The following is a 20,722-nucleotide window of genomic DNA, read 5'->3' as shown; positions in this document are numbered from 1 at the left end:
ACTCTATGCGCATCTATTCCCCCACCAACCTCCAACTGGCTGTCATTTACCGCCCCCCAGGGCCAGCCACCATCTTCTTTGACCACTTCACCACCTGGCTACTTCATTTCCTTTCTGCGGACATCCCCACTATCATCATGGGCGACTTCAACATACCCATTGACACTTCCCTCTCAGCTGCCACTAAACTTCTATCTCTCACTTCCTCCTTCAGCCTCACTCAATGGTCTTCTGCAGCCACTCACAAAGACGGTCACACACTGGACCTCATCTTCACCCGCCTCTGCTCTCTATCTAACCTCTCTAACTCACCTCTTCCTCTCTCTGACCACAACTTTCTCACATTCTCATCTCTCTCCACTCCATATCTACAATCCCCACCCCACAAACTTTCACACCCTCGCAGAAATATTAAACATCTTGACCTACATTCATTCTCTGAATCCCTCCTCCCCCTCACAGGCATAAGTTCCATACACAATGCGGATGACGCTGCTGCTCTATATAATACCACAATAGCTGTAGCTTTGGAATCTGCTGCCCCACTTACACATACCAAAGCTCGCAAAATCAACAGACAGCCCTGGCACACCAGCCTGACCAAAGAACTTAGGCGAGCTTCCAGAGCTGCTGAGCGCAGATGGAAAAGATCCCACTCTAACGAGCACTTCATCGCATTCAAACAGTCCCTCACTACTTTCAAGACCACACTTGCCACAGCTAAACAAACCTACTTCTCATCTCTCATATCCTCCCTCTCTCACAACCCTAAACAGTTATTCAACACCTTCAATTCTCTCCTCCGTCCCCCAGCACCTCCTCCCTCCCCACTTATCTCTGCTGAAGACTTTGCCTCATTTTTCAAGCAGAAGATTTATAGCATTAGAGACAGTTTTGGTCAACAACCCCCAGAGCTCTTCCTCCCGATTTCACAGCCCTCCACCTCCAAAACCAACTTCTCCACCATTACAGAAGATCAACTCTCCACTCTACTCTCAAGATCACATCTCACCACCTGTGCACTTGACCCACTCCCATCCCACCTCATCCCAAACCTCACCACAATCTTCATCCCAACCCTAACCCATCTCTTCAACTTATCTCTAACAACTGGTGTTTTCCCCTCAAGCTTTAAACATGCCTCCATCACACCTATCCTCAAAAAGCCCTCTCTTGACCCATCCTCTGTATCTAGCTATCGCCCTATATCACTTCTCCCCTATGCCTCCAAACTACTGGAACAACACGTTTACCTTGAACTGTCCTCCCATCTCTCTTCCTGCTCCCTCTTTGACCGCCTACAATCTGGCTTCCGGTCACACCATTCCACCGAAACTGCCCTAACTAAAGTCACCAATGACCTCTTAACCGCCAAGAGCAAGCGACACTACTCTGTCCTCCTCCTCCTCCTCGACCTGTCGGCTGCCTTTGACACAGTGGACCATTCCCTATTATTACAAACCCTCTCATCCCTTGGCATCGCAGACTTGGCCCTATCCTGGATCTCATCATACCTAACAGACCGGACATTCAGCGTCTCCCACTCACACACCACCTCCTCACCTCGCCCTCTATCTGTCGGAGTCCCACAAGGTTCAGTCCTTGGGCCCTTGCTCTTCTCCATTTACACCTTTGGCCTGGGACAGCTCATAGAATCTCATGGCTTTCAGTATCACCTCTATGCTGACGACACACAGATCTACATCTCTGGACCAGATATCACCTCCCTTCTAACCAGAATCCCTCAATGTCTGTCCACTATTTCATCCTTCTTCTCCGCTAGATTTTTGAAACTTAACATGGACAAAACAGAATTCATCATCTTTCCCCCATCTCACGCGACCCCCCCAACGAACCTACCAATTACAGTAAATGGCTGCCCACTCTCCCCAGTCCCACAAGCTCGCTGCCTCGGGGTAATCCTTGACGCTGATCTCTCCTTCAAACCACATATCCAAGCCCTTTCCACTTCCTGCCGACTGCAACTCAAAAATATTTCACGAATCCGTTCATTCCTCAACCATGAATCTGCAAAAACCCTAGTCCATGCCCTCATCATCTCTCGCCTTGACTACTGCAACCTCCTGCTCTGTGGCCTCCCCGCTAACACTCTCACACCCCTCCAATCTATTCTAAACTCTGCTGCCCGACTAATCCACCTGTCCCCCCGCTATTCCCCGGCCTCTCCCCTCTGTCAATCCCTTCACTGGCTCCCCATTGCCCAGAGACTCCACTACGAAACCCTAACCATGACGTACAAAGCCATCCACAACCTGTCTCCTCCATACATCTGTGACCTCGTCTCCCGGTACTTACCTACCCGCAACCTCCGATCCTCACAAGATCTCCTACTCTACTCCCCTCTTATCTCCTCTTCCCACAATCGTATACAAGATTTCTCTCGCGTATCACCCCTACTCTGGAACCCTCTACCACAACACATCAGACTCTCGCCTACCATCGAAACCTTCAAAAAGAACCTGAAGACCCACCTCTTCAGACAAGCCTACAACCTGCAGCTACCACCGATCGACCAAACCGCTGCATGACCATCTCTACCCTCACCTACTGTATTCTCACCCATCCCTTGTAGATTGTGAGCCCTCGCGGGCAGGGTCCTCATTCCTCCTGTACCAGTTATGACTTGTATTGTTTAAGATTATTGTACTTGTTTTCATTATGTATACCCCTCCTCACATGTAAAGCGCCATGGAATAAATGGCGCTATAACAATAAATAATAATAATAATAATAATAATGCAGTTTCACAGACAGGAGAGCAGGAGCAGAGAAATACAAAGTATCCACCTCACTTCATTAAATCCTTTTAAGCCTGCCATGCACATTCAATGGCTGTCGGCCAAACAATGATTAGGTGGGACTGTTCCGCCGAGCGCTCCCGTGTTCTCTTCACCAGTGGTGATGGCTTATCTTAATACAATACGATCGGAAGTCCAAAATGAGACATGCCGAAACTATATTTCCCCACTCAACTCTGATAATAAATCATCCAGGGCTCACACATACCTTAGACTGTTGGCTCAAAAACTGGTCGAGACTGTCGGCTCAAAAACGGGTTGAGACGGTCGGCTCAAAAACGGGTTGAGACCATCGGCTCAAAAACGGGTCGAGACCATCGGCTCAAAAACCAGTCGAGACTGTCGGCTCAACCTGTCGATCTCAGTGGATTCAGCTGACATAAGCATGCCCCAAAAATGATTACCAAATATGTAACAAAGAACCAAAGCCCACTATTCTAGAATACACGTGTTTTATTCCTACGTAACAGTATCGGTCCGCTGAAGGACACTCACCGAGCAACAGAGTACATGAAAAGAAAGTCATTGTCGGGGGAGCCGTGTGTCTTGCTGTAGTCTGTGTACTTCTTTTGTGTCGCGCTCTTGATGTCCTTCATCACCGCCTCCATTTCTTTGCTTAAATTGGTTTCGGACTAGAAGGCAAAGAACATAGTGTGAGGGTGCAAGTCATGAATGTGGCAAACAAAGACTACATCAGTGAAGAGCCGTCATTGGTCAGCAGCTCCAATGAATCAACTAAATTAAGGATAGGGGGTAGGAGGGGGAATTGAAAAAACAGGAATTGTCACCGTGAATGTATATGGTTTAATAGGACCTAAAAGTCCATTGCACCAATTGTGATGCATGCCCATCAATGTCTGTATGAGTCTCTAAGGCAGGGTTCACATTGCGTTCATGGCAATGCGCTGACAGCATCCGGTTACACAGCGGCACTAACGCTATGTAACGGATGCGTTAGCGCACCCATTGACTGCCATTATGTAGCGCATCGCTAACGCATGTCATAATTGGCACGCGTTAACGATGTGCCGTCATTCTGTGATGGACCCTCAGACGCGGGCTGCAGCGTTCGGGGGTCCGTCACCGCTAGCGCAGATGGAGCATTTGAGCTAGCGTGATCGCATAACGCGATCGTTAAAAGGCACTTGCATTGCGCAGTCCGTTTAACGCATGCATTGAACGGACTGCACTAACGCAATGTGAACCTAGCCTAAGGGAGAATTCACTTGCAGAACAATGGTGTCAGAATTTTATTTTTTTAAGTAGAATTGAATTGTCCTAGAATTTTACAAAAATTTGGATTCTCTAGATTCCAATTTTTTTTGCAATTTGCTCTGCACAAATTTAGACAAACGCTGGCCAGTTGCCATCATTTCACTGAAATAATAACCAGAAAAAAGGTTAATAAAAATGCAGTCTGCCATCCTGTCCAAGAGGCCTCTCCTTTTTGCATTAACCCTTTGCACTCATTCTATTCGGCCAGCTTCACTCTCCGTAGAGGCGTTCAGCGCAGGGTAGTCCTTTGAGGGTACTGCGAACTGCGCAGTCATAGCATGCATCCCTCAAGGCACCAAGTCTCAGGTGACATGTCGCAACGTTATGACATGACGGCGTGCGCTGCGACAGCACAGCCCGGAGTTATGTCAGAGGACTAGTCAGAGTGAAGCAGGCCAAAGGGGATGCGCTTGATTGGGGGAAAAGGGTGAAAACGAGGAGGCGCACGGAGGCCAGGACAGCGAAGAAATGAGGATTTATTTTTATTTTTTTACATCCTATGTATATTATACTCTGACGACGACTAATAGGTTTCCATTGGAAGATAAGGTGGGAACTACTCGCTCCATAAAACTATGAGATCGGCTGATATCTGCCACAATATATATGCTTATTCCTCCTAAAGGACCACTGAACAAAAAAAAAAGTAGAGCGCTAGATCCATTGATTTGTTCAGCGAGATGCAGGATTTTGTTGTTTATTTGTTTTTTTAAATAAAAGTCTTTCCGAGCCAGAAATACATTTTCACAGTCACTCTGACTGCATATTGCAGAATTATAATGGTGTGCAATATGTACACTGTCAGGATTCCAAGGGACTGGCTGCTGGAGCGGTTGACAAGCGAGTATCACGGAAAGAGAAGTCAGCTGGCATGTGACCACATGAACGATGTAAATCACGCTTGATCAGTTACATACGGACCTCTCCAGCAATCAGTCCAATAAACAGCGGAATCCTGACAGCGTACATATTGTGACATTAGGATTGGTGAAAAATCAGGAAGAATGACTGCAGAAATTCATTCCCGGCCAGTCCTTGAAAAATAAAACACATTTTAGTTTACTCTCACACTAGTTATAAGTACGGTGACTACTTGGTATGGCTAAGCTTTGCGTTTACAAGCAAATGGGATGATTTTTCCAATATTGCTTAATGGTTAAAACGAATGGGTTTCAGCTCTCGGGGATTCTTACGAATAGTCATGTCACTTGTAAACTTAGTAGTTAATGGGTCGACACACTTGACACTGATGTAAATGGTGGTAAAATTGGTAATAATGTTTATAGGAACAGTGAGTTTCCCGTCCTCCGATATGGAGGGCTGGAAGGAATAGAAGATCCGTCATGGAACAGGCAGAAATTATGATGTTGAGGATTGCAATCCCCTGGTCACAGGACACAAGGGAACTTCTAGAATCTCCAATTTCATCAGATGAATGTTTGCCTCTTGGCTAGTAGGAATGATGGCGAGTGACGCACGGGGTGATGAGGTGACGGAGTGGAAGTAACAAGGATATTTCGGCCTTACACTGATGCTTACTGGGAAAGTTCCCAGCTGCTCCTGAAGCTCCTCCACCTCTTTGATGAGCTCTCTCATGCTCTTGTTTCCGTGACTCTGCCAGGGGCTTCGCTCTGCATTATTTCCAGGAAAGCAGGGAAGGACGCTATTTGCAAATTGCCTGCAGAGAGGACATGTAAATTCGCCTTTGTCAACAGAAAAGCCTGGGAGGACCTGGTCATTCTGGGAAAACAGACAGATACGGGTGAGCAGTTTAGGAATGAACGGAGAGTCCTGTTCTTATCTATTAATAAGAGACTACAGATCATATTCTTATCAGCACATATTGTTAAAAGGAAAAAAATCACCTATTGTTTAAATAAAGTTTTTACATTAAACAATATTAAGAACTTTTGATGATTCTTTATTGCCACTTTTTTTCATCTGAAATCTTGCAGTATAATATTAGGCTAATACTTTTTCTTTAGAAATCACGGACAGAATTACAATATAAGGCAGCATTTAGACATCGTTCACACAAGACCCACCAATGGTCACAGCTCACCTCTTCCGCCTCACTGCACATTTACTTCTGCACAGATCACAGAGCATGCCTAGAAAATTCTTAAGACATTGGTGAATAGAACCAGATTATTGCACCCTAAGGCAGGGGTGTCAAACTGCATTCCTCGAGAGCTGCAAACAGGTCATGTTTTCAGGATTTCCTTGTACTGCACAGGTGATAATTTAATCACCTACACAAATAATGAGTTGGTGATTAAATTATCACCTGTGCAGTACAAGGAAATCCTGAAAACATGACCTGTTTGCAGTCCTCGAGGAATGCAGTTTGACACCATTGCCCTAAGGTTTCTGTAAATCCTTCCTCTAAAAAGCTGCTGGAGGGGAACATGGCAACAAGTCCCTTGTTCAAAACCAGCACAACACTGTTCTTGTACGTTGAATTTGCTTTCTGTCTTTTGCACCCCTCCCCCCAGTATACATTATGCCCCGTTGATCAGAAAACTGGCGCATCCGCAAATCTTTCAGAATCTGTTCTCTCCAGGGCATGTGCCGATTCTCTGCTTAACGGCGCCACATTTGTAAAGCTGTGTGGATGATGTAGAACGTAAAGAGACTTCATTTACAAAAAGCAGTTAGAAAATTCTAGAATAAGACATCACAGATCTATCCATCCTGTAATGATATAGAGCTAAGGGCCGATACCAGTGGTTTTTTCCCTCCATTTCATGTATTAAAATATTTTCCCATCGCCGTCTTCTGCCGTTTTCAGCGCAGCTCCAGTCCTCTCCTGCATCACGTGAATCAGTTTGTTATCTTCGGCTCACACAACGTCCCGGTACTTTCCTTCTTAGTGTACACCAAGTCTATGTCATCCTCGTTCTGACACCAACGTTGTGTGAGCCGGCCGGTCACAACTGCATTCACATTAAGCAGGAGATGACAACGGGGGCAACGCTGGAAACGGCAGAAGACGGCAACAGAGAAATATTTTAATGCATCTACTGACCAGACGTTACTGATATCATTTAAAGCACCATCTGCACATTTTGGCTGTAGTAACCACTTCAGTGAACTAGTAAATTATTGTTTCACTGCAGGGGGGCTTCATTAGGCCGAATATATGGGATAGCTAGAGCCTTTTTTTTCAGAATGGAAAACGCTTAAAAAAAAAACCCTAAAGAAATCAAGACAGAACTCAGTTTATAAAGAAGGTTGTACAACTTACTCGCAATGACTCCATGTAGGATTTATGGCAGTCTATATGGAGCGTGTGGCCGCACGTTTGTACATATACTCCTCCTTCCCAACCAATCGATACAGACTGAAGACAGGAACTCTGGATACAGGAAAAAAAGATAAGAAGGGAGAGAAGAGCTGGAGTTAATTATACCATTGAATTCAGGTAATACAAGAAGAAATCAATTCTAGGTGCTGCCTGTTGGATTGGATAGCACATAGTAACATAGTAACATAGTTAGTAAGGCCGAAAAAAGACATTTGTCCATCCAGTTCAGCCTATATTCCATCATAATAAATAAACATGCGCAGTTTTATTTGGAGGAATCGGGATATCCGGGCAACACAAGGAAAGCCCACGGATTTAAAAAAAGAAGAGTAATGTATCGTTTCCCCTGTGGGGGAGCTGTAGGGATATTGCACACTTGCTGCAGGATTCTACAACAGAACCGCTAGATCTGCTTGCAATTAAGAGGACGTACAAATATATTTTTGTTTTATTTTTTTAATCAGAAGGTTTAGTTTTATTCTACTATAGAACTTAGCCATAGTCTTGACAGGGCCAAAAAGAGGTCAAGAGACTTCATATTATAAAAGGATGTTAGAATAAAATCAATATATTCCATCATGTTTGGAGGAGAGACAGACGGACAGATAAGCTCTAGAAATGGAAACCGTTCTGACACTCCCATACAATTTAGAAAGCAGCAAGAACCAAAAAAGCAGGAACAGCATGGCAATAATGTCTGCCGTTGGCACATCCGCCAAGCTGCGGGAGGTTTGACGATTTCTGGGTTTTATTTCCGAATACAGGTTTTTGGGGGTTTTCATCCAATCAGTATTTCAATACCAAGACAAAAAGTAAGCTGGGTGAGATTTAATCATCATTAGTCAATGTGCACAGATGATACAACATGTACGCCCTCCGCAATAGACGTACCAAACAGCAGAGTCTGGGAAACTTGCAGACTCAAATAATATTGGGCACCAAGCATCCAAAACGGATCACCAGATTGAAGGACCCGTTTCGCTCCAGCAAGCACGGCCTCCAGCCCATTGTTTACCAGACAGCTCCATACGCCTCATAGTGGCTGCACCTGGTATTACAGCTCAGTCCTTTTCATGCAGCCACTCTGAAATGTATGGTGTGCCTGGTAAACAATGATGGGGACAAGGAAGGGTGCAGAGTGTCGGACCCCCACTGATCTCATATTGTGGCTTATCCTAAACACAGGTGGTCAATATCAAAGTGATGTAAACCCCTTTAAATAGGAGTAGCTACTTTCTCAGGTGGACTTCTCACAGCCATAAATTACATGGTCATCCATTAATTGGAATGTAACCGGATAATAACAAATTTTCCCCAATAACCGTTTAAAGGGGATCTGTTAAGATTACATAGCAAAAACCTGCCGAGAGCGCCATGATGCAGGGAAAGAGACTTTGATCTTCTAGGCTGTGCTTTGTTGTTTTAATAAAATCAGTGTTTTATCAGCAGGAGATTATCACTACAGAACTAGGTGTCCTGTGCATCCGGGTCCAATCACGCCTCCACCTCCGATTAGCAACTTTCTGTCTATGCACAATGTACACCGAAAGCTGTCAATCAGTGGTGTGGGCGGACTAATTGCTCCAGCTTCTGTCTATAGAAAACGTTGTCGCTACATGTCAGGTCTAGAGGATGGAACAATCTGAACCTAAATCCCCTTCATCCAGCGCTGGTAACTGTAGTTCTCCAATTATATATCGGTAAGCCCCACAGCATGCACGACTATAAGGAACACAGAAGTCGGCTTTCACCAACACAATCAAATATGTAAAGTCCATTCACAATGGAAGCCATCATGACAAACACATAAAACTTGACCTCATGACGTTCAGGTTCGAGCTCATTTTAAAGCCCTGAATTGCACTCTAACGATCAATATATGGCCAGACCGGCTCGTAGGAGATTGTGGCCACATTAATCACACACAGAAGAATACATCTGAGGAACAAACAATCCATATTCCTTTGACAGTTAAGGATAAACTGGACTTTAAAAAGCCTCAGTCATCTAGTGGAGGGCAGACGGGCGCAGAACGATCATAGCCGGCGTAACCATGCAGAGCGACGATCGACGTATATGACAGTCACTGTACTCCTGTAAGCCCATCCTGTACTCTCACTCAGTAAATAAATGATATATACAGTACAGACCAAAGTTTGGACACACTTTCTCATTGAAAGATTTTTCTGTATTTTCATGACTATGAAAATTGTACATTCACACTGAAGGCATCAAAATTATGAATTAACACATGTGGAATTATATACTTAACAAAAAAGTGTGAAACAACTGAAAATATGTCTTATATTCTAGGTTCTTCAAAGTAGCCAACTTTTGCTTTGATGACTGCTTTGCACACTCTTGGCATTCTCTTGATGAGCTTCAAGAGGTAGTCACCTGAAATGGTTTTCACTTCACAGGTGTGCCCTGTCAGGTTTAATAAGTGGGATTTCTTGCCTTATAAATGGGGTTGGGACCATCAGGTGTGTTGTGCAGAAATCTGGTGGATACACAGCTGATAGTCCTACTGAATAGACTGTTAGAATTTGTATTATGGCAAGAATAAAGCAGCTAAGTAAAGAAAAACGAGCGGCCATCATTACTTTAAGAAATGAAGGTCAGTCAGTCTGAAAAATTGGGAAAACTTTGAAAGTGTCCCCAAGTGAAGTGGCAAAAACCATCAAGCGCTACAAAGAAACTGGCTCACATGAGGACCGCCCCAGGAAAGGAAGACCAAGAGTCACCTCTGCTTCTGAGGATAAGTTTATCCAAGTCACCGGCCTCAGAAATCGCAGGTTAACAGCAGCTCAGATTAGAGACCAGGTCAATGCCACACAGAGTTCTAGCAGCAGACACATCTCTACAACAACTGTTAAGAGGAGACTTTGTGCAGCAGGCCTTCATGGTAAAATAGCTGCTAGGAAACCACTGCTAAGGACAGGCAACAAGCAGAAGAGACTTGTTTGGGCTAAAGAACACAAGGAATGGACATTAGACCAGTGGGAATCTGTGCTTTGGTCTGAGGAGTCCAAATTTGAGATCTTTGGTTCCAACCACCGTGTCTTTGTGAGACGCAGAAAAGGTGAACGGATGGACTCTACATGCCTGGTTCCCACTGTGAAGCATGGAGGAGGAGGTGTGATGGTGTGGGGGTGCTTTGCTGGTGACACTGTTGGGTATTTATTCAAAATTGAAGGCATACTGAACCAGCATGGCTACCACAGCATCTTGCAGCGGCATGCTATTCCATCCGGTTTGCGTTTAGTTGGACCATCATTTATTTTTCAACAGGACAATGACCCCAAACACATCTCCAGGCTGTGTAAGGGCTATTTGACCAAGAAGGAGAGTGATGGGGTGCTACACCTGATCACCTGGCCTCCAGTGTGACCAGAACTGAACCCAATCGAGATGGTTTGGGGTGAACTGGACCGCAGAGTGAAGGCAAAAGGGCCAACAAGTGCTAAGCATCTCTGGGAACTCCTTCAAGATTGTTGGAAGACCATATCCGGTGACTACCTCTTGAAGCTCATCAAGAGAATGCCAACAGCGTGCAAAGCAGTCATCAAAGCAAAAGGTGGCTACTTTGAAGAACCTAGAATATAAGACATAAAAAAGTGTGAAACAACTGATCTTAAGTATATAATTCCACGTGTGTTAATTCACAGTTTTGATGCCTTCAGTGTGAATGTACAATTTTCATAGTCATGAAAATACAGAAAAATCTTTAAATGAGAAGGTGTGTCCAAACTTTTGGTCTGTACTGTATACACCGTATATACTCGAGTATAAGCCGACCCGAGTATAAGCCGACCCCCCTAATTCTGCCACAAAAAACTGGGAAAACGTAATGACTCGAGTATAAGCCTAGGGTGGAAAATGAAGCAGCTACCGGTAAATTTCAAAAATAAAAATAGACACCAACAAAAGTAAAATTAATTGAGACATCAGTAGGTTAAGTGTTTTTGAATATCCATATTGAATGAGAAGCCCCATATAATGCTCCATACAGTTCATGATGGCCCCATAAGATGCTCCATATTAAAATATGCCCCATATAATGCTGCACAAAGGTTAATAAGGGCCCCTTAAGATGCTCGATAGAGACATTTGCCCCATATAATGCTGCACAAATGCTGATTATGGCCCCATAAGATGCTCCAGAGATATTTACCCCATACAATGCTGCACAAACGTTGATAATTGCAACATTAGATGCTCCATAAAGATATTTGCCCCATATAGTGCGGCAAAAACGTTGAATATGGCCCCATAAGATGCTCCATAGAGATATTTGGCCCATATAATGCTGCACAAATGCTGATTATGGCCCCATAAGATGCTCCATAGAGATATTTGACCCATATGCTGTTGCTGAGATTAAAAAAATGACATACCTCTTGTCGCTCAGGCCCCTGGCACTTGCAATGCTCACCGGTCCTCGTTCCGGCGCCGCTGTGTCTTCCGCGTCTTCAGGCAGAGGGCGCACACTAACCACGTCATCGCGCCCTCTAACCTGAGCGTCACTGCAGAGGACGTGGAAGACGGAGCGGCACCGGAACGAGGACAGGTGAATATCGCGCAGTGCACCCCCTCCCTATTATACTCACCTGCTCCTGGCACGGCCCCTGCATCAAACTTCTGTGAAACCAAACTGTCCACTTAGGAAGCAACACTGATTGACAATCAATTTCACATGCTGTTGTGCAAATGGAATAGACAACAGGTGAAAATTATTGGAAATTATCAAGACACACTCAATAAAGGAGTGGTTCTGCAGGTGGGGACCACAGACAACATCTCAGTACCAATGCTTTCTGGCTGATGTTTTGGTCACTTTTGAATGTTGGTTGTGCTTTCAAACTTGTGGTAGCATGAGACGGACTCTACAACCCACACAAGTGGCTCAGGTAGTGCAGCTCATCCAGGATGGCACATCAATGCGAGCGGTGGCAAGAAGGTTTGCTGTGTCAGTTTAGTGTCCAGAGGCTGGAGGCTCTACCAGGAGACAAGCCAGAAGTGGAGGGGGCCAAATCAGGGCAACAACCCAGCAGCAGGACCGCTACCTCAGCCTTTGTGCAAGAAGGAACAGGAGGAGCACTGCCAGAGCCCTGCAAAATAACCTCTAGCAGGCCACAAATGTGCATGTGTCTGCACAAACGGTTAGAAACCGGCTCCATGAGGATGGTCTGAGTGTCCGACGTCCACAGATGGGGGTGGTGCTCACAGCCCAACACCGTGCTCTTCACAGATGAAAGCAGGTTCACACTGAGCACATGTGATAGATGTGACAGTCTGGAGACGCCGTGGAGAGCGATCTGCTGCCTGTAACATCCTTCAGCATGACCAGTTTGGCAGTGTCAGTAATGGTGTGGGGTGGCATTTTTTTTAGAGGGGCGCACAGCCCTCCATGTGCTCACCAGAGGTAGCCTGACTGCCATTAGGTACCGACATGAGATCCTCAGACCCCTTGTGAGACCATATGCTGGTGCAGTTGGCCCTGGGTTAGTCCTAATGCAGGACAATGCCAGACCTCATGTGGCTGGAGTGAGTCAGCAGTTCCTGCAAGATGAATTGCGCAGTGCACCCCCTCCCTATTATACTCATCTGCTCCTAGCGAGGTCCCTGCATCTCTGGTCTCTGACAGCTTCTTCCAGCATTGAGCGGTCACCGTTACCGCTCATTACAGTAATGAATATGTGGCTCCACCCCTATGGGAATGGAGTCGGGTCCATAATCATTACTGTATTGAGCGGTACCATGTGACCACTCAACACAGGAAGAAGCTGTCAGCGCCCGGAGATGCAGAGACCTCGCCAGGAGCAGGTGAGTATGTCACAGCCACCGCTCCCCCTCCCCCGCTGACCCCTGGGACAATAACTCGAGTATAAGCCGAGAGGGGCAATTTCAGCCTAAAAAAAATGGGCTGAAAATCTCGGCCTATACTAGAGTATGCACGGTAATTATATATATATGTCAAAATTGGAACTGCATCCAGTATTTCCACAATTGTCGTGCAGCGCTTTCCAAACCAATGTTCAAATGGCTTCCAATGATAAGAGTAAAAGAAGGAAAACAGCACAAAAAAAATGAAAAAACTGGGCTTTAATGCCTGAACGGCGTGGCAACGTTTCAGATATGGTATCCTTTCTCAAGCAGTGAACATACATATAAGGTGAGTATATATAGAAAAACATACATGTTCTTCAATAAAAGATCATTAACAATATTTAGCCCTTTTGGACATCAAGACAATTACAATCAATAGTCCAAAAAAGTGCAAAAAGTGCTATTATAGTAAATCCATTCAAGTACATGATTCATATAAAAATGCCATACAGTGCAAAGTGATAGTGTTTAAATATTACTAAATGGTCAATCAAATCGACTCAGGTGTCGCAAACTTGTGAAACAAAATTATCGAACACTTACAATTGCAGTCTAACGTGTTGAATCCTCAGCGTCCTCCTGACGCTAATGCGCATGACTGTGATGTCTGCCCAAAGACCTAGAGCATTATGGTCCGCATTTGCGCACTAGTAGGCTGCAGGCAACAGCGCCATATTGGTTAATGTGCATATCTGTTTTAGAACCATTATGAGAGGGGCCAGCTTATATCGCTATTAGTCTGCACAAAATCCAGCGTTTCTTTTACTAATAGTTATTGTGCATATATATGACATCTTTACCAGGACACAACACATAATGGTCCATGTCTGCGCAAATTTATACTGGCAAAAATAGCGCTGTATATGGCATAATCCCCACATAGAGAACCACACTCATTTCTTTTTGGTAGTATATAAAAACTTAAAATACGTAATGGGCACAAATGGTCTGGGCATAAGCCCAATATATAGTGTAAACCGGTCCCGGACTCCCCACAATTAAGCAAGGAGTCATGAACCGAAGCCATAGATGAAAACCTTCATTTTCATCTATTACTTTATGTTTTATGAAAAAAAATTTTTGAAAAAATTTTTGAAAAAAATTTTTTGAGAAGTATAATTTATATTGTATGTTTTCTGTGTTTTCACAAGGCCTAGATTCATGCACATGTGCTGCTGTGTTCTTTTTTGTCTATATAATACAGTTTTGCAGCGTGCATGTGTTCACATTAGGATATGTATGCATGTGTATATATATATATATATATATATATATATATATATATATATATATATATATATATATATATACACATACATACATATACACACACACGCATATATACACACACACACTGCTCAAAAAGAAAAATAAAGGGAACACAAACAACAGAATATAACTCCAAGTAAATCAAACTTCTGTGAAATAAATCTGTCCACTTAGGAAGCAACACTGATTGACAATCAATTCCACATGCTGTTGTGCAATTGAAATAGACAACAGATGGAAATTATTGGCAATTATCAAGACACACTCAAAAAGGAGTGGTTCTGCAGGTGGGGATCACAGACAACATCTCAGTACCAATGCTTTCTGGCTGAGGTTTTGGTCACTTTTAAATGTCGGTTGTGCTTTCACACTTGTGGTAGCATGAGATGGACTCTACAATCCACACAAGTGGCTCAGGTAGTGCAGCTCATCCAGGATGGCACATCAATGCGAGCTGTGGCAAGAAGGTTTGCTGTGTCTGTCAGCGTAGTGTCCAGAGGCGCTACCAGGAGACAAGCCAGTGCACCAGGAGAAGTGGAGGGGGCCATATCAGGGCAACAACCCCGCAGCAGGACCGCTACCTCAGCCTTTGTGTAAGGAGGAACAGGAGGAGCACTGCCAGAGCCCTGCAAAATGACCTCCAGCAGCCCACAAATGTGCATGTGTCTGCACAAACGGTTAGAAACCGGCTCCATGAGGATGTGAGTGTCCGACGTCCACAGATGGGGGTGGTGCTCACAGCCCAACACCGTGCTCTTCACAGATGAAAGCAGGTTCACACTGAGCACATGTGATAGATGTGACAGTCTGGAGACGCCGTGGAGAGCTCTGCTGCCTGTAACATCCTTCAGCATGACCAGTTTGGCAGTGCGTCAGTCATGGTGTGTGGTGGCATTTTTTTTTAGAGGGGCGCACAGCCCTCCATGTGCTCACCAGAGGTAGCCTGACTGCCATTAGGTACCGAGAGGAGATCCTCAGACCCCTTGTGAGACCATATGCTGGTGCGGATGGCCCTGGGTTCCTCCTAATGCAGGACAATGCCAGACCTCGTGGCTGGAGTGAGTCAGCAGTTCCTGCAAGATGAAGGCATTGAAGCTATGGATTGGCCCACTCCATCCACCAACGTCACGTTGCACCACAGACTGTCCAGGAGTTGGCGGATGCTTTAGTCCAGGTATCATTCCAAATCCAGACCTCATGTTTTCATTGTTCTGAACACATTCCACTATGTAAGGAATAAAAATCTGCAACTGGAATATTTCATTCAGTGATATCTAGGATGTGGTATTTTAGTGTCCCCTTTATTTTTTTTGAGCAGTGTACATAGACTGTATATATGTTTTAACAAATATTTGAGACCATGGATCCATTATATGTCCATTTTGCAAGCCGAAGAGAAAATCTCACCATACGTATGTCACACGGATACTTTAATGAGAAAAAGATCGCATCCTAGCATTGCACACGGATGACATACAGATCACTGTTCGGGAACATTTCTGCGAATCACGACAGTGAAAAACGGACAGATTTTTTATACGTTATGTGTGACTCCAGCCTAAGTCAGAATGTTGCTGGAAGTGTGCAAATCGCAAGCGTCCGGCTCCTGACGCAGTCTTGTAGCTTAAGGCCGGACATCCCCTTTAAGGATATGTTTGGTGCCTTTTGGAAAAGCTCTCGACAATATTTAAAAATCACCTTACACATCTATAATAATGTGAATATAAATGGATACAAATGATCCCCCTATAATAACATTTATACAAACAAGTATTTAACCTTGTGGTTTTCAGGAATCCTATTTTACAAACTCCTTGCAATGATATATGGAACAAACAAAGGTTACAGCACAGAAAATGCAAATTCACATGTGCCCTTGATTGATCTGTGAATCCATCCTATGGTCTGTGCACGTAGAGGATCAATATTGGTAGTAAACACATATAATCTTCCACCAATTGACGCTCATTTTCCGGCGGTGTTAACAGTCATTACACAAGGCGTTGTACCAAAATCTCTTCTTGACCACGTCTAGCGGATGAGCATCTAATTGCTCAGAGTATCACACTCATAAATCTCAGCGCACCTCTACGTATGTTCAGCCGGTGATGGATGGCCGTACAGAGCCTAGAGCGACAGATCTCTTGAAATGAAACAGATGGGGAAAAACTAGCAAACTGCCTCTCACTGAGCGTGTCAGGGGTGTTCGACTAATACGGTGGTAGTGAGAAAGGACGAGTGGGACGAAAATCATGAGACCGATAAGCAAAAAGGAGAAATTTAAAGGGGCCGACTCATCAATGCAAGCTGGAGCTGGCCCTGTGGGTTGTTGTGCTTCTGGCAACGAAGCAGTGGTTGAGCATGCACACTGCCACTCCATTCATTCTCTATGGGAGTGCTGGAAATCAGTGGTTTTCTCTACATAATCTGACAGCAGCATAATGTAGGTTCAGAGATCCTGATTCCAGCGATGTATTACTAATTTTACTGGGTGCAGCAGTTGCAATACAATCACTGGTTTCTCTGCTGCAGATGTAGCAAAGCTCTGAATGCTGAGCAGTGTATAGCCCCGCCCACACCATTGATTGGCTGATTTCTATCAATATACAGTGTAGACTAAGCAGTGGTGGGAGGGAGGTTGAACCAAAAGGCACGAGACACCTTGTCCTGCAGTGATAATCTCCTGCTGATAAAACCCCGATTGTTTTGAAACCACAAAACCCAGTCCAGTAAGTGGCACATTGCTGCAATCAGGGCCTCAGCCCCTACATTATGGTGCTCTCAGATTACATAGCAAATCCCACTGATAGATTCTCTTTAAGGACAGCCTGCCGACTACCGATTGTAAAGGTTCTTCGCAAGGATTTATAGTGGGACTCTACCACCATAATCCGTGTCTTGGAAAACAAATTAGTTTTCTAATAAGCAACATGACCTTATGGCCAAGTGTCCAAGGAATAGGATGCCCGATATCATAAGGAATCATTTTAGTCTAGCACGTACTACTTTTATAGAGTGTCTGACCACTCTGCTCTTTATAGACTGGAATACAAGCCAATATTTGAGACAAGGTAGCCACACACTCACATCTTTGAAATGGCGCTGTAATATGGTGAGCCTGACGTCGTGCGCTGTGCCACATGTTCCCTCCAGATAGATCTGCTCCTCTTCACTGGTTGGAAGCTTCTTTGGCTCAGACATTTTACGGCGGTGTCCCAAAACTAAGGGGAGAAAAAAAAAAAAAAAAAGTATTATAAATACACACATATACAATTATTTTACGTCCTTAAGTTACAACAAAGGCTTCTCAAGTCTATATAAATATTGATGTATATTGCCCAAAATATGTATTTTTATTTATTTTAAATAAATGGAAATGCTTTTTAAAAAGGCATCGTCTGCCGTACTCTGATTGACTGCAGTGATACCGCTGATTGACTGCAGTGGTCACTTGTCTGTCCAAACTGAGGAGGAAGTACGGAGACCAGTGGGGGACTCGGAAAGTGTCCTAATGGCAGTGGTGGAAAACTGCCAAGTAATACTTATTAAAAATATTTTCGAGCGAACTGGTGATTTTGTTTTCATTTTTTACAGGTGGCCAGACAACCCCTTTAAGTAAATAAAATTATTTGTCGATGGGAGATAAACTCTAGAACCCGGTAAACAAAATACTTTGTTAAGGAGTCCAAACATGGCTTTTCTGATCCGCTACAAGGACTGGATAGATGGAGAATCTTTGCTGTGCAAGTATTAAACACTTCTCTTCAAAAAGAAGGTTAAAAAACAAGCAAAAACAAGACAGAATGCAAAAAAAGTAACGTTCCTTAAAAAGGACACAAAGTACGTAATTCAGGACATTAAGAACTGGCCCGTTAGGATTTGTAGAGAGGACGTCACTTACCAGATGTTGCCTGCAACAAGACCACCAGCCCGATGGGACGGTCCTCTGTGGACGGCCCACTCTGGCCACATATCACACAGTCGTACGTAGGTTCGGACACTTGCTGTTCGGATGACGCTATCTCCATAGCAACGTCAGACTCCGGAGATTCTGTTAAAAAAAAGAATACTTAAAGTGAATGAAAAAAATTACCTGACATCTATTGTATGCAGAAAAAATAAAAATAATACAAAGAAAGAATAAAAACCCTATGGAACTAGAATCACTCACACAATTGTAAGTTCACCATAGCGTCAGGAACAGAAAAGATTCATACAGGAAACAGAGACATCACGTGACCGTCACAAAGTCTAACACCCCTGCAACTATGATGGACTCCGCTGTGTTTTCCCATAAGGAATGTCTTTTTCCGACGGCACATGGGGAAAGAATGGAGCAGTGGTTAAGAGTCCGACCTTCCGCTCAATTGGAGCAGAAGGTCCATGTCCCTGTTCTGCCAATTTTAAGGAGTTTGTCTTCGAGATTACCCTTTTTATATTTTGCAGCTGCGAACGGAGACCATCAGATCAACTCCAGAGTCTGCTAAATCTTTCTGAAGGTCTTTTGCAGTCAAGCAAGGTTACCGATTTGCCTCTCCTACGAGCAGCTCTCACTGAAATGTTGCTTGGTCTTCCAGACCTTATCTTGACCTCCACTGTTCCTGTTAACTGCCATTTCTTAATTACATTTCAAACCGAGGAAAGAGCAACTTGAAAACGCTTTGCTATCTTCTTGCAGCCTTCTCCTGGATTGTTGGCCCCCACCATTTTCATTTTCTAGTGCTAGGTAGCTGCTTAGAAGAATCCATGGCTGCTGTATTTTTGGCACAAGGCTAGAGAGGAGGCTGCTTTGTTATAAAGCTGGGAAATTTGCATCACCTGGCCTTTCGCAATGATAATAGTGAACAAGCAATAACCCCGACAGCTAATTAAGGTCAAAAACCTTGGTCAAAATTATCCAAGCACACAAATCTGCAAGGGTGCCCAAGCTTTTGCATCAGTCCATTTTATTTTTGGTACATTTTAAAATGTATTTTATATAATATTTATTTTTTTCTTTTTCCTACAATACAAAGGAAATGTGTCATCTTTAATGCGAGGCCTTTAAGAGATCATTTAATCTTTAACTTACTTAAATGTTCACAACAACAGTAATTTTGACCAGGGGTGCACAAACATTTACAAGCCACTGTACATACATACAGCAGGTAGAATAAGTACTGAACATCACTAGTGATGAGCGAGTGTATTCGTTGCTCGTGTTTTCCTGAGCACGCTCGGGTGACCTCCGAGTATTTATGACTGCTCGGTGATTTAGTTTTCCTTGCCGCAGCTGGATGATTTGCGGCTACTAGACAGCTTGATTACATGTGGGGATTCCCTAGCAACCAGGCAACCCCCACATGTAATCAAGCTGTCTAGCAGCCGTAAATGAGCTGCAGCAAGGAAAACTAAATCTCCGAGCAGTCACAAATACTCGGAGACCACCCGAGCGTGCTTGGGACTCGCTCATCACTAAATACCACAAATTTTCTAAATTATCAATTTCTAAAGGTGTTATTGACATGAAATTCTCACCAGACGCTGGTAACAACCCTCACCAGACGCTGGTAACAACCCATCCGATCCACACAGGCAAAGAAAGCAAACAATAGATGGCCATAAATGAAGTTATGGGTAATAGTGAGAAATCACAGGGAAAAGTATTAAACACGCTTACTGAAATTTCATACTTCGTACAAAAGTCTGTTGGTGATGACAGCTTCAAGACACTTCCTGTATGGAGAAACTAGTCACAGGCATTGCTCAGGTGTGATTTTGACCCATTTGTCCACACAAATGCTCATCAAACCCTGAAGCTCCCATGGGGACCTTCTATGAACTATGAGCTTTAGTTCCTTCCATACATTTTCCATAGGTCCGGTGATTGGTTCGGCCATTCTAGCAGCTTTATTTTCGCTCTCTGAAACTAATTGAGTTTCCTTGGCTGTGTGTTTGGGATCATTATTTTGCTGAAATGTCCACCCTTGTTACATCATATTGGTAGACGTACAGAGATATTCTTGAAGAAAAATCTGCTGCCATTTGTCCATTCATCATTCCTTCAATTATATGAAGTTTGTCAGTGGTGTATGCTGAAAAACAGCCCCACACCATGATGTTCTCACTTCCAAACTTCACTGTTGGTATGGTGTCTTTGGGGTGATATGCAGTGCCTTTTGGC

General features: G+C 44.0%; 1 protein-coding gene across 2 annotated transcripts in view; it reads right to left on the bottom strand.

The window, feature by feature from the left end:
• The window catches only part of UBR3 (ubiquitin protein ligase E3 component n-recognin 3), a 171,625-nt gene that overhangs the window by 39,514 nt on the left and 111,389 nt on the right, over positions 1 to 20,722 (bottom strand). Inside the window, exons 25-29 of one of the 2 annotated variants that reach the window (XM_069733106.1) lie at positions 18,461 to 18,610; positions 17,647 to 17,780; positions 7,342 to 7,452; positions 5,622 to 5,834; positions 3,315 to 3,451 (exon numbers count right to left, since the gene is read on the bottom strand). In XM_069733106.1, the coding sequence (XP_069589207.1) occupies positions 3,315 to 3,451; positions 5,622 to 5,834; positions 7,342 to 7,452; positions 17,647 to 17,780; positions 18,461 to 18,610 (745 nt within the window). The remainder of the gene's footprint in view (positions 1 to 3,314; positions 3,452 to 5,621; positions 5,835 to 7,341; positions 7,453 to 17,646; positions 17,781 to 18,460; positions 18,611 to 20,722) is intronic. The other variant, XM_069733107.1, reaches the window with a different exon arrangement.

This window comes from Ranitomeya imitator, chromosome 7 (assembly GCF_032444005.1).
Source record: "Ranitomeya imitator isolate aRanImi1 chromosome 7, aRanImi1.pri, whole genome shotgun sequence".
NCBI classification, from domain to species: domain Eukaryota; kingdom Metazoa; phylum Chordata; class Amphibia; order Anura; family Dendrobatidae; genus Ranitomeya; species Ranitomeya imitator.
The sequence above is the reverse complement of the archived record's forward strand: the minus strand, read 5'-3'. Positions and strand labels throughout refer to the sequence as shown.